Source organism: Mustela erminea, chromosome 8 (genome assembly GCF_009829155.1).
Source record: "Mustela erminea isolate mMusErm1 chromosome 8, mMusErm1.Pri, whole genome shotgun sequence".
Taxonomy (NCBI): Eukaryota; Metazoa; Chordata; class Mammalia; order Carnivora; family Mustelidae; genus Mustela; species Mustela erminea.
This window is the reverse complement of record NC_045621.1, coordinates 89,304,810-89,320,067: the sequence shown is the minus strand read 5'-3', so window position 1 is coordinate 89,320,067 and position 15,258 is coordinate 89,304,810. Positions and strand designations below refer to the sequence as shown.

At 33.7% G+C, this 15,258-nt stretch overlaps 1 protein-coding gene across 4 annotated transcripts in view; it reads right to left on the bottom strand.

The window, feature by feature from the left end:
- LRP1B (LDL receptor related protein 1B) overlaps positions 1-15,258 on the bottom strand; it is a 1,969,831-nt gene that overhangs the window by 633,269 nt on the left and 1,321,304 nt on the right. For all 4 annotated transcript variants that reach the window (XM_032356230.1, XM_032356231.1, XM_032356232.1 and 1 more), the window contains 4 exons: positions 14,927-15,124; positions 13,283-13,487; positions 4,335-4,499; positions 3,787-4,031 (listed from right to left, as the gene is read on the bottom strand). In XM_032356230.1, coding sequence (XP_032212121.1) covers positions 3,787-4,031; positions 4,335-4,499; positions 13,283-13,487; positions 14,927-15,124 — 813 coding nt within the window. The remainder of the gene's footprint in view (positions 1-3,786; positions 4,032-4,334; positions 4,500-13,282; positions 13,488-14,926; positions 15,125-15,258) is intronic.

Here is a 15,258-nt window from a genome sequence, read left to right as displayed (position 1 = left end):
CAGTTAAGTGTCAGACTCTTGGTCTCAGCCTGGCTCTTGGTGTCGGGGTTATGAGTTCAAGTCCCACATTGGTTCCATGCTGGGTGTGAAGCATACTTAAAAAAACAAAGTTTTCTTAATTTAGAAAACAATGAAACATGGACTGGGAGGTTGGTCATGATCATTGGGAACCTGGGTTTGCCTTTGATGAAGTATATTTTTCTGAGCCAGCTTACTTCATTCACTTCCCAGAGCTTCAGTTTCCTCGCTAGCACAGAGCCCAGCCTGGGCTTTATCTCACGACTCCTATATCATGACCTGAGCTGAAATCAAGAGTCAGACACTTAACTGACTGAACCACCAGGAACCCCCAAAAGTATAACTCTTTAAAATTTTATTTACTTGAGCATGTAACTACATAGCACTGATTATATGTGAGACACTTCCAAGAACTTTTCGTGCATTTACATGTGTTTAAAATATTTGTATTAAATGACTGTTAAACTCTTTTACTAGATCCTTTGATATAGACCTTATAATTTTCTCCAGTTTTCAGATGGACAAACCAAGCCCTAAGGAAGTTAAGTAACTTGCCCCAAATTATACAACTAGTAAATCATAGGCTTGGGGTTTGAACCCAAGCAGTTGAGCTCCCAAGGCCATGCCATTAACTCTAAGCTTAGCTCCCTCATACCCTGAAAAAATAATAGATTTAAAATATCCACAACTGCTCCTTTATATTGCACATGTCTAAGCTTTGATTTGTTTCTTGTTAATTCCATGTAACAATAACATGAGGAACCAAAAGATCTAAAATACATTTTCTTTTTTTTTAAAGTTTTGCATAACTGTTCAAAAATCAACCTGGAAATATATGCATAAGGTGAATGTAAGATAACTGGTGTTAAAGCATTCATTAATTCCCTACTTGGAGGATTAGATAATTTCAAGGAATTATTTCTAACCTTTATTTATTTATTTTAAACACATATTTTAATTTTACAGCACTGAATGATAGGTATTTTTAAAAATTATTTCTTTGTGAACTTTGCATTATTATTCACCAGAACACAGGGGGCTATGATTATTTTACTTGTGTTAACGCTGAACCTTTGTCAACATTTTTAGTACAATTCTACCTTGGTAATAAAACAGTCAATATATTCCTGCATCTTTTTAGACATTTTTTCCCCTGGCAGTGGAAGTGTTACTTCACTGAAGCAGATAAACAGGATGGATAATGATCGTTATATGCTCAGTGATCCTTATAATGGGGGAAAAGTAGAATGTTCTCTGATCATTCTCAAAATTGGAAACTGACTGAATTTCATGTAGGAAATAGCAAGGTCTCACCACAGGTAACATTCTCTAAAAGTAGATAAAGACTAGAATATCTGCCCTGAATCCTCTATGTTAAATCAGATCCATATAGTAAAAACTTCCCTATTTTATGCAGATGGTAGGAGTCTCATATAAATCATCTTTCAAGTTAAGTAAAGATGTTCAGAAAATCTCCCCACTAAAAAATGAATTATAAGAATCTCCCATGATCTGGGGAGGAGATATCTGAAGTAGATGTCTAGAACCAGGGATATTACCAAACTCTATATATATCATGTTTTCCTATGCACACATATCTATGATACATATCTATGATAAAGTCAAATTTATCAGTTAGACACAGTAATAGATTAACAACAATAATTAATATCAAAAAAGAGCAACTGCGATACTATACTATTTGTAACATTTATGTAAATGTGGTATCTCTGTCTCAAAATATCTTATCGTATTATTCTCACCCTGGCACTTGTGATGATGTGAGATGATTAAAATGTCTATGTGATGAGATCAAGTGAGGTGAATGACATAGGCATTGTAACGTAGTGTTAGGCTTCTATTGACCTTCTAATGATAGTTCAGAAGAAGGATCTTCTGCTTCTGGACCATGGTTGACCATGGAGAGTGAAAGCATGGAGAAGGGGTCTACTGTATATTGACTGTTTTACTTCCTTTCTATATATGTGAAAATGTGAGAAGAACTTGAAAGTATCATTTTCATTTCTATTCTGTCACTTTGCTATGGTTCATGTCCATGTGGACAAATCAGACAGTTAGAAAATGAAAATATATTGATCTTATTTTGAGGAGGCGAATGTTGTAATACATAAACTCAGGCCATATTTCATGGCCCAATTAATTTAAATTACTCTAAATATAAAAATTACATAAAAAGTACCAGCGTTGGCACAAAAATATATAAGTATATATTTTTGCATTTATAAAAATTAAAACCAATCCTATGTTTGTCATCAAAATAGTGTTTATTACTAAATACTCTCTCATGCTGAAGAAAAGTTTTAGAAAAGAGCATCTTTTCCTTATTGTACTCGTGGCCTATTGATGGTCAGAATCATGATTTCCTGATTTATTTCAATTTAGTTAAATCCAATATATTTACTGAATGCCTATTAAGCACGAAAGTGACTAAGCTATATTTTCTCCCCTAAATGTCTTCATGTTGGACAAATTTGTAAAATGAAAAGAGCATACAAATTATAGGTGACAGAAATGGATTAACATGATTGCTCACATAGTACATGGTGCATAGAAACTCCCACATGACAAAGAAGGATCTCTTATGTAAGAAAATTGAAACAGAAATTGAAAGTATCTAGGAAGGAAACTAGATTCAATCAGACTCTGTCAAAGAGAAGGCACAGAAAATTTTACAGATGAGGAAATTTTGGTAGAAGTAATAGTACCAATAGAGAATGAAGATCAAATATTGAAGAAAGAAAAAGGATAAAAGTGGAATTTATAGACCACAGAGGTGAGCATTTTTAGTCACATCTAGGTGTAAAGAATATAACACAAATTTAAAATAAGCCTTGAAGTGAGGTCCATAAGACCAGTGCATTTCTGGGAGTGGAAGATCTGTGTACTCTACACTGAAAGAGAGAGAAAAGGAGAAAATATAACCTCTAGGGAATAGTTGTCATCTGAGCATCATATGTCTCAAGTAAAAATATGCTAATAATAAGGAAGCATTATTTACATTGGAATGAGATTCTCATAGGTTATGGTACACATTGTAAAGGGGAAGTCTCCACCAAGAGGTATAAAATGATGAGCTGATGCTACACCAAATAGCCACACTATCCAGGAAAAAATAAAAACCAAAAGGAAAAAGAAATGTAAGAATAGAAAAGAGAAAGAAGTTTAAGAATGTCAAGCAGGCAAGGATTGATAGAAGAAATGAAATCACAAAGCCAGGATGGAGATTACTATTGACCAAAATGTTGACTACATGGGGAGAGGTGGCACACAGGCTCATGTGATCTCAATTCTCTTAAAATAGAAAAGCTCAAGGAGATGCTCCTTTTTTTTTTTTTTTTTAATACACCATTCTTTCTCCTCCCAATGTAGCTCACAGGGATCATTTAGGGGAAATATCAATGTGTTCTTGGTGCTTTCATCTAATCTTCTGATCATAATCAGATGAGAGATTCCAAATCTGAAGACCTTCTACAACTTCCCACAGTATCCTTTATTGATACAAGCAGTGACTTAAAATGTGGGAGTTTGTATAAACCCCTTAATTTCTAAGATTTTCTTATTGCTATGAGAAAGAAATAAAAAGGAAAGAAAAAAATTGTATTAATTAAAATAAAGGCTGGAACCACTTCTACAACACAATATACATGAAATATTAATAACAATGCATAAAAGATATGTTACAGTTCAAATATTATATGATTAAAGTGAAAATACTATCTGGGTGGTTAATTCACTACCAGCACTTACCCTGGGGTTGACGGCTGGGGTGGTATATCTGAAGGTCAAATGGCTGTGCACTTGTCTTCTGAATCACGCTGACATTCTGCCCTGTCCACTTATTGGCTTTTGACAGTGTGTTGGTCCTCCAGTCCGTCCAGTAGACCTCACTCCCATATAAAGACACAGCAAAGGGATGGGAAAGATATTCATGACCTCGAATGATTTCTATCATGGCTGTCCCATCATAGAGGGCTGAATAAATAGCATCTGACCTACAGAAATGTAAATACATTAATTTTATCGGAACTTATTCAAATAGTCCAGTGGTGTTATCATACTACCTAGATAAATGCTAGAGAGAATATTTTATTAAAAATACTTCATGGGTCTGTATCTGATTTGTAGAAAGAAGAAAAAAGCCTATCATAACAAAAACAAACAAAAATCACCACCATCATAATGAAAACAAACAAAATATCACCACCAATTTCACGATACTTGCATGTTAGAGTATCTTTTGAGTTTACAAATACTATCTGAGAAAGGTAACAGAAAATACAGAAGAAAAAGATCACCTGGCATCTGTCCAAACTATCCTTTTTTCAAAGTGGTCCACAGTTAGTCCATTAGGCCAAGCTCCAGTTTTCATGTCTTTGTAGATGGTTTTTCTTCCAGCTCCACTCATGGAGGCAGATTCAATACGAGGAAAATTGGCATCCCAATCTGTCCAGAAAAGAATTCTGAAGAAAAATAAATAATGCTATTGCTTCAGCCATTGAGTTCACAAAGGTTTACTGAATGCCTACTTGATGCTAGACACTGGCAGGTAAACAGTCTCAAAAGAAACAGATGTATTATCTACCCACTTGGGGCTTACAGTCCAATGGAGAAAACAGACTAAATAAACACAGGAATATATGATTCCAGCTTCTAAAATATGCTGAAGGAAATTTTCATTATGGGAGAGAATAGTAGGTAAGTGATCCACTTAGAGAAGGTGATCAGGGGAAAAAAGGACTTTGAGGAGGATGTATTTATATTGAATCTAAAGTATATATAGAACAGTATGAAGAGCATGACAAGCAAAATAAACAGCATATATGAAAGCCTTAATGGGGGGAAAAAAGTGGGTGATTTGAGGAATAGAAATAAGACCAATGTAGTGAGTAAGGAGGTAAAAGGAAGACGATGGATTTGAAGAGTGCTACTTAATGGGCTTTGTAGTTTAAGGCAATTATTTGGGATTTTATTCCAAGGGATTAGGAGGGGTGAAACATGGTATCATACATAAGTAGATGATAGTGAGGCAAGAGTATACCAGGTGGTCATTTTAAAGGAACAGCCAAGGATGACAGTGGTTTGGAGTATGGTAGTGGAAGGGAAGAAAGGTGAATGGATTCAAGGTATATTTGGAGGTGGAATTGCCAGGACTATCTGATGACTGAATATAGGGAAATGAAGTGGAGAATAAATCATAGGTGACTGTGTTTCTTGTTTCAGTAAAGTCAGAGTAAGTGCAAGGAAGAGGGTTCACAGAGAATCCATAAGTAAAATGTAGAAAATGAAACAGGAACAGATTCTAAGACCTGGGAATTAACTGTGGTTGGGTGTGAGGAGCAATCAAAAGTTTACTTTCATTTTTTTTTTTTAAAATCTTAAGATTTCAAGATATCCAAAAGGAGGTGTTCAGGAAGCTGTGTGGTATGCCAGGGTGAAGTTCGGAGAATAAGGCAGGGCTGGACACATGAATTTGGAAATCATCAGTACAGAGATGATATTTAGTTTCATAGCAATGAAATAGATCATATGACAAAAGATATAGAAGGAAAACAGTGGAAATCATTATACTTTCATATCTATAAACATGAGATTGTTAAAACACCATTTTTCATATGTTAAAGATCATCTTTTTTTTTTTTAAGATCGTCTTTTTTAAACCAAATACTATTTGAGACTCTACAAATTCATGGTGTACAAACAGTTAGAGACAATGGTCATTAAGTGCCTCATGTCCTGCATTTGATTTTTAAGCCCATTAGGCAATGGATGTTTTATGTTCAATTGACAGTGGTTTAAACTGCTGGTGCATGTTTCTATGGTATATTTAATACAGTTACATAATAACTCCACAATCATAATTACTCTTCATATTTTTAAGTGCTTACTATATGTTAAATACTATTGTTAGCCAAAATACTATTTTCAGCTTTATAGATTATCTCATTTAATCAATCATGAGGCTATGCCTAAAGTTATCTATGTTTTAGAGATGGGAGAACAAACTTAGAGAAGTTAAATTACTTGGGCTACACAGGTAGCAATTGGCAGAGGGAGATGGAAAACTGGGCAGCCTAACTTCTGCTCTGATATTTTTAACATCAAATTCTTTAATGTCATGTCACTAAATAAAATAGGAAAGGGAAAACATCTGGCAGATGATAAGGCCATGTTTGCTAATCAATAAATTGTAGTTGCCTTTTCTATTTTCATAGGAGAACCCAATGAGTAGCATGGTGATTTGGGAAGGGAGAACTCACAGGATTGGAGAGATAGTGACAGTCCAGTAAATTTTCCCATTATCAGCTCTGACAACATTTTGATGAGAAATGGTAAAGTTACTGGTAAAAGTACCTTTGTTTTTCACTAAAATTATGTATCATTTTGCTATTTTTCATTCTTCTGTATTTTGAATGATCCTTAAGTATATGAATGTGGTAGATTACCTTGGAAAATAAAATAATCCTCTGGAACAAAATTCAAAATACAATTCAAGATATCTTCTTCTTTTTTTAAAATATTATCTATATTATGCTTATGTAAGGAGATATGGAGCGATGTAAACTAAATACCATGACTTGAATTTTTGAGAAGTATATAGTCTTTAGGACAGAGGAATTTGAAATACGAAATGAATAAAACACAATTCAATACATTATGTAATAAATTTAGTAAGTATGTGTGTTAAAAGACTATGGTGAAGGACGCCTGGGTGGCTCAGTGGGGTAAAGCCTCTGCCTTCGGTTCAGGTCACGCTAGGGTCCTGGGATCGAGCCCCACATTGGGCTTTCTGCTCAGCGGGGAGCCTGCTTCCCTTCCTCTCTCTCTGCCTGCCTCTGTGCTTACTGGTGATCTCTGTCTGTCAAATAAATAAATAAAATCTTTTAAAAAAAAAGGACTATGGTGAAGAGAGAAGGAAGATGTAGATGTCCTTGATAAGAGTGGCAGCTCATAGATAGTTCTGAAGCACCTGGCAGCCTCAAAATATTACCAAATAATTATGCCAATATGTTTCTATGTCAGACTAACTTGGGATCAAGACTGGTATCTGTTACTTTCTCCAGAATATTTAATCTCAGACTCCATTTTCTCATCTGTAAGTAAAAACTCTAATTGTACACACTTATCAGGAGCATTTGGTGAGATCCTAGATGTAAACAATCTAGCACAAAGGATGGCTAGGTCACAGAAAAGACTTGTGCTTCCACGAGCATGCCACCCACACATAGTCATAAAATTTATTTTTTAAATGCAGAATTTTTAAGTATTTCCAAATTTTTAAAGAAATGGAGGGAGAGACAGAAAGACAATTAATACTATTGTCAATGTTTAAATGTCACAGCAGCATGTATGTGAAAGTAGAATGTTTTATAAGTCAAAGCCACAAGTAAAGGATTCAGAAGAGGAAGTTGTAAGATTGGGTTTATCTCAAAGAATGTCTCTCAAAATCTGAGTTTATGTTAAAAAAAAAAAAAAAGGAAGTTTTAGTTTCATGGGCAGCATTAGAGGAGTTTCCTGGTCCTGCTATGGGATCATATTCAGAAAAATAATATCCAAATTATTCATTCTTTAATCACCAATATTTGAATAAATTAAGTAAACTTCTGAGAAAGGATAGAACAAAGTAATGTATCAGGGATAATGTATTGATAACTGTTGAAGCTTGGTAATAAATATGAAGAAATTTATTATGTAATTCATTCTATTTTGTGTATTTAAAAATTTCTATAATAAAAGTTTAAAACTGCAAATAACTCAAAATTAATAAAATAGATAATTTTTAAGAATATTAAAAATACCAGAGGATATTTATAATATTTTACAGCTAGAAATCATTTTTCTAAAAAGACTAATTTTTAAAGATTAATATGAGGAAAAAACTATCATGTATATACCCATACACATATTACTTATAAATTACCTAATATACAATGTGTTGCCATAAAGGGAAAATGGAACTAAGATTTAATATAAAGGTGGTAGGCTATTCAGTTAAGTAGTTGAATGTCTTTAAAACAATGAATGAGGTGTATTATGTGTCTCACTTCAAATTTAATTTGGGATGCATGCATCTTTTCACTGACAGCAGATTGTGGTCAGTTTCCCTTTACACTTAGGATTTTAAAACTACGATTTAAAATGAGAAACAAGACCAAAACAGCATCAATCAAATTGATGTGGTATCTTGACAGACAAGGTAGAATAGAGATAGTTGCAAGCTTAAAAATGATTAGGAAAAATAATCACTGAAAACAAACAATAAATTTGAGAATGATAACTAGTCTGAATATCTATGGATAAGCCACCATGAGATCTAGGCAAGGCTGTAATTCACACTCTGGATTGATGACCCAAAGACTTCTGAGTTTTGTCTTTTGCCTCAATAATAAGTGGAAAACTGGTGTCTCTCTTCTTTCTACCTAGTTCTGCCTTCTGTGGTTGTAAAAATTCCAACACACACATCAGTAACTCTACAATTCTGCATTCTATATTATAGGTTTACCAGAGTAGGCACTGTAAACTCTCAAGTATGTGTTTCCACTGGACCATAAAAGCATAGCTTGGGATGATTTGAGACATTCTAAAGTGATTCCTTCATTTCTTCACTAAACATAGCAGCATTAAGCTCTTTCTTCTATAATGCTCACAATGGTCCTAATCTTTCATCAATTCAAGTGGGGAAGTTTCCAATATTTTTTATAAAAGAACATGTTTTAGAATTAGTTCTCCTAAAAGTGTTCTTAACTTCACCATAAGTCAGTTTACAATCAATTTAAAAAGTTGATTTCAAGGATCATTGTTTCATAAAATTCTAGGCACTCTTTTGTATACTTTATAGTGTGGTATTTTAAAAGAATCATTTCCCCCTTATTACTTTCTTTTTATGGTTAAAATGTATTAGCATTTCAATGATTGAATTATTTCTTGAAATACACAAAGGCTGAATATCTCTTCTTACAGGACGTATGGAAATATTCAGCCACAATTGCTTTTAAAAAAGAGACTACAGTCTAGTGATTCTACAGTTCCTGCATTCATGAGTTAGTGTGTATCAGGATTAAATTGGGTCAATGGACCATGAACAACTTGTATCATTACAGGCATGAAAGGGCCATTATCATCTATCAGGTCAAGCTGCAGAAGGTGAAAATAAATGATCTTGGCAAAAAACAAGGATACTTATCTACAATCTTTAGGTCTTCTAAAAGCAACAACATCTTTATTAGTTTCATTTAAGAACATTCCCAGATAAAATTAAAATTTTATTTTGATGTTTCACTAATCTTCACAACTACTATATCTACTTTCACAAATTGCAATTGCTATAGCAGAGCCCAGTTATTCTGACAAATAAAATCTAAACACACAGCGGAGCAGGAGGACACCATGCAGCCGCACAAGTACAAAGGCAAAGACATTTCAAGACCCGAAGCGAATGCCCTATAAATTGGGAACTCCCTGGTACTTCTTACTCCCTAATACTAAGCTTGGGGTTCAGGAGAGATTCATGGATTCATTCAAGTCACCTTAGTAATAACTATATTCCCTTAAAAAGGAATGAGAGAAAAATGGCTCCTTCCCAAGACTTTCATTTACCGTCTTGGAATAAATTGTCACTTTGGATATTGGGTCAAAACCCAGAATACTAAAGGGATGTGGCATGATGGCAAATATGTTTTATAATGTAAAATGAAGACCTGTGAATTTTATGCCTGGGAAGCAAAGCAGTTGATTTAAAACATTTGTTTTTTGGGATCTGTAAAAAAAGGTCACAAAGGACCTTGAGAGCTGAAGGAAACTCACATGATGTAAGCCTGTCTTCTTGGCCTAATGTTATTGCTCATTTCGTTGTTGTTATTGTTGTTGTTGTTGTTGTTATTGTTCTTTTTGTTTTTCCTCAGCTAAGCTGAGGGAGGGAAGTGGCTGTTTGCAAACTTGTTCATTCACTTGTTATTGGAAACAATAAGTTTATAGTATTTACCCCTTAGCTGTCTTTTACTCTGTGCTTCTCCCTTTCAGGTTTATCCTTGAGTTTTGTAAGTTACATGTTAACAAAAAGTCCATGAATATGCTTGTATTAATTTATTTAACAAACATATTCAGCACAATTTTATATACTAGGAGTGGGGGCGGATTTCATAGACATGGAACCATGTCTTGGTTTACCATTAGAGAGCTTATGATGTGGTAGGAAAGTAATAGTATTTACAGAAACCATAATTATAAAAAAATTATTCAGTAGACTTACCCCAATATACCTATTTTTAAAAGAAGTTTAAGTTTCTTTGGAGCTCCTTTCAATTTTGATTCACACCTTTTTTATGTATTTCTTGAATTTTTTAAGCAATAGGGAGAAATTTTATGTTTCTATTTGAACAGATAACACAAAGGCAGTAAGTGGAGTTTTTTAGTTTGTTTTCAAGTATTTATTTATTTGAGAGAGAGTGAGAAAGAGCATGAGAAGGGGGAGAGGAAGAGGGAGAAGCAGACTGAGCAGGAAGCCCGACACAGAACTCGATCAAGAGGACTCCAAGATCATGACCTGAGCCAAAGGCAGTCACTCAACCGAGGAACCCCTAAGTGGAGTTTAAATCAAATTAAATTATTTTTCAGTGTTTCTTTTCTTGTGCTTTGCTTTGCAGTTCACTGTATGTGTGTGAGTTTGCATGCTTATATATATTTTTACTATGCTCTCAGCCTAACTTATGTAAGGTCCAATGTTTAAAAATAATTATGGACTTTTTACTAAAATATCCCAAACCTGAAAATATTTTCATATTTGCATTGCATTTTTAAATTTAATTGCTACAGCTGGGCTTTAGAGGTGTTTATGTGAACTTCATATCTTAAGTGTATCAATGCACTATAGGATAATTTTTAACAATAAAAATCCTATTATTTTCATGACACCCAAACTTATCAACCTTTCAATTTCTTCCTAGAGTTGTATGTATTAATACTAACTTCTGAGCTTTGATTACTCATATCAAAAAGGATTTTTGTGTGTATTTTTTCACTCATTTTTTAAGAAAAAAATTACCACCATTGTAATTATTTTAATCAGCTGTACAATTTCATAGTAGCAATTAGTAATAGAAGGCATCAACTTTCTCAGAAGCATTGTCATGTTTTCCTACTCAGAGGCTGGCATTCTACACTAACTTTCAACTCTTAGAGGGTATATTACTTCTGAAGACCTTATGTCACTGGAATACTATCTGATATTTTCATTTAAATAGTATTTGTCGGTGACGTATTATGTCTCTCTCTCTTTTTTTTTTTTTTCTCCTCTTAGGTAGGATCCTCTGGAAGCTAAGTGAGCTAAATAATTTTATCCTAAGCCTTGTCAGTTCAAAGCTGTAGAAAATAAAGTTTCAACTCCCAGACCTAATACGTTGTTTGGTCAGACTATTTTCAGAGCTTTCCATATGCCTATTTTGTCCTTTTTGTTGTATCTTGTTTTTCTCTCTATGTGCCATCTGTAATTTGAGAGCACTCACAACTTTTCTACCATATTGGTGTATAAGCTAAAACCACAATTTTCTCCAAAATATCACTTTCTGTTCTACGGGAAGTTTCCCCTGTGTATAAGGTACTGGTACAACTTAGGTCTAGTAGGTGAAAATTCCACACTGGTAGTTGTTACATTGAGGGTAAAACCCCTGTTGATAATGAAATTTTATGGGAAGTAAAGGTCAGAATTAGGAAGTTAGCTGTAATCTCAGAAATAGTCTGTTCTAAAAAATGAATTTTTCACTAAATATAATATATCTCTTCCCAGTGAACTGTTATTATAGGGATTAGTGAATAAAATGGGCAAAATGTAGACTGTATAAATAAGAGAACCCATTTCTAAGGTAAAAGATACAGCTACTGCTTTGCTCCTTGCTGCCAGATCTCTGTTTTTTTTTTTAAAGCAGCCAGAAATCCAGGACTGTATGCCTTAATATTTTAAGTTTGGACAAGTAATAAATAAATTTAAAACAATGTAGAGGTAAAGCAAACATAAGAGTTGCCTATTTGGAGCCCTGTTCTAGGCAAGCTACTTTGGTCCTTTAATTTCTGTGTATGAATTGAAGAAAAGAACAAACAGACTTCCTAAACCACTGATTTCTATACTTCGGCATAAACCAGAGCACCAGCCAGAAATTGTGGTCAGGCTTTCTTTTCTCTCTTCTGCATTTCCTTAAACTACCTCCTGGCTGATTCTCCTTCCTCACTGGTGTTCCCTGGACTTTGTATTACTTGAAGGTACAGTGACAAAAAAATAAATTAATCAAAATAAAAATGAATTTAAAAAAATTCTGATCTGCTAACCATTAGCCTTGACAATGGTTTTGGATTTGTAAAATAATTACCAAGGAAATAAATAATTGACAGTAATAACAGTATTCTCATCTATATAACTTAAATCTTGTCTTCCACATATTCACCATCTCCTCAAAAACAACCAAATGATAAAGGTATTATCCCTGATTTATGAAAGAAAAAACTGAAATTTAAAGGAAGATAATAGAGTTAAGAGGATTCTCCAGAGAATAACTGAGCAAATAGAAATTGGAACCCTTGTTTTCCAGGGCTTTCTTGTCTCTCTTCTGCTCTTTCACAGAGGAACACACAAGGGAACACCAGAGTCAATTAGCTGAGTTACTCAACATTTGACCTTGTTTTCAAGAATCATGTGTCTTGTCTTTCCAACACTCCAATAGTCAGTGTCTCATCATTGGATTCCTTCAACCTTATACTAATTTTCTTTTAACCTGACTCCAAGTACTTATAAAATACATAAGAGGTGGTGCAATTAACATCTATGACTATTTGTACCAGAGACTGGTCCTGTGGTTTGGAACCATTAGAAATAATTATAGCGTCTCTTTGACACGTCACAGAGAAATTCATTAAATTACTGCTTCAAAATTGAGTTGCAATAGCTTTCAATAGAGCTTAGTGCCCATATTTAGAAAAAAGAGATTTCTATCCTCTCAAGATACCTATGTAAGCAATCTTATAACCAAATTTATGCTAATAAACTTTAATTATATATATGTTATATATATATATAACATATATATAGATGTAGACATACATTAGACATAAATATACATAATTATACATATATAAACTTATATGTGCATGCACAAAATAAGCAATCTGACTCATAATTTATGAGATAATTGAATTCAGTATTCATTTAAAAGATTATTTTTTATGCCAAAATGAATCTGTAGAAGGCAAACTTCTTTACCCATATCTTGGGTCCAAAGCAATGGCCCTGGGGTGTTCCATGGCTCCAGCAATAAGTGTAGTTCTTAAGGAGCCATCAAGTTTGGCGACTTCAATTTGGTCCAGATTGCTGTCTATCCAGTATATATTGCCTGCTATCCAGTCGACGGTCAGTCCTTCTGGGGTAGCCAAGCCATGCTCCACAACCACTTCTATTGCACTGACCCCTACAAAAAAAAAAAAAAAAAAAGGAAACTAATACTTGTACCCATTCAATGAATGTGTTAGGCGCGCACACACACAATGCCTACTTACCAGCAGCACAGAGTTTTTTGAAGTATGATATTGAGTTTCAAAGATAGAGTGCAAACGTGTTACCTGGCATGATGAAAACTAAGACTCCAAATTTAGAATTACTGATCTTTCCTACCAGAAATCTTTAATTTCTTAAACCCTTTCAGTGACAGTGCAATCAAATTTTTGAATAACTTTAAGGTTAAACAATAGTGTTTAGATTTCAAAAAATTATATTTCTTGTTTCTGACTTTTGAAATAGAACACAGGATTTGGGGAATAAGAATGATGTGCTAGTTAAAATTAGCGCAATTTAGTATCAACATTGATCTTCAGGGATAGAATAAAGAGAAAATGCCCCTCTGGGGCAACATGCATTATAGCTAGTCAGTAGCCACCCTTTTCTGAAGCATGATAAATAAGATGACTTTACTGCACTTACCTTTAATAAAGATAAGCCTCAAATCCCACTCCCTGCCCCTTCTGGGACCATAAGACTTACATGATATAACATGATTACAAATAAGAGAGGAAGGCTTTAGTTTGGTCTAAATTAAAATAAACAATTTGGTAATGTCCACTAATGATCTATTTATCCACTTTTTAATTTCTTTTGTAATCAAAATCTTTTTTCTAATAGAATAACTCTTAATAGTTTATAACATTGCCAGTGTTTTTTTTTTTTTTTTGCGCCACCGTTTTTGTTAGACATTTTAACAGACTTTTTTTTTTTTAATCATCTAAGCCCAAGGATCTAAATCCATCAGTTGAAATCAGTCTCTTGCAATATGCCACAGACACAAATTCACAGGTGAATCACATGTTTATTATCATTTTTCCAAAATTGCAAATGTGACTTAATTTCGAGAAATTCAGATTTTTATAGAAACACTGGGACTTTGGAATGCTACAAAGATCCAACGTTTCCAAAATGATTATTACATATATTTATCTCAGAGCCTTGCTACTTAAGAAGTGTACATTAGACAAAAGAATTAAGTCAAACTATGATAAAAACATTTTGTTCATATTAGTGGTCTTTGGGACAATTCATTGTATGTTGAAATTTTGCGGACAAAATAAAACATTTTACTCACAAACATTATGTCTACTAGTATGTGGAAGGCAGTAGTTATTTCTTATAAGTACTTTTCTTTACCAAATGTCCAAGGAAAAGCTCACAATTTGAAAATTGTATGCCTAGCACAGGATCCCATCATTCATTCCCCTCCCTCAATATATTTTCACACATAAACTCGACATCCCTGGTTTTACATATACGAGGGAGAAGACAAAGGATGAAAGTGCAAAGTTTGATATAAATCCCATCTGATTACAGCATATTTTTATAGAATTTTCAGTTAAAAATTACCTCCACTTTCAGAAAGCTTGCCCCGGTATATCCTGTCTTCTACAACATCCGTCCAATAAAGCAAACTTTGATTGAAGTGAAAATCAAGTGCTATTGTGTTTCTCAACCCAGGAACAAGTAGACTATAGTCTCTTTTATGAAGATCAATCTTCCTGATCTCATGACGAATAGAAAAGATGATGAATGCTTCAAAGGGATCTGAAAATAAATTTATTTTTAATAGACTTATAAAAATATTTATATGCTTTCATAAGTAGGATAAAACACTTTGAGGTCAAGTCCAATTATTTACAAGCATAATTTATTATATCATTCTCTGTTATTCCAGGAGC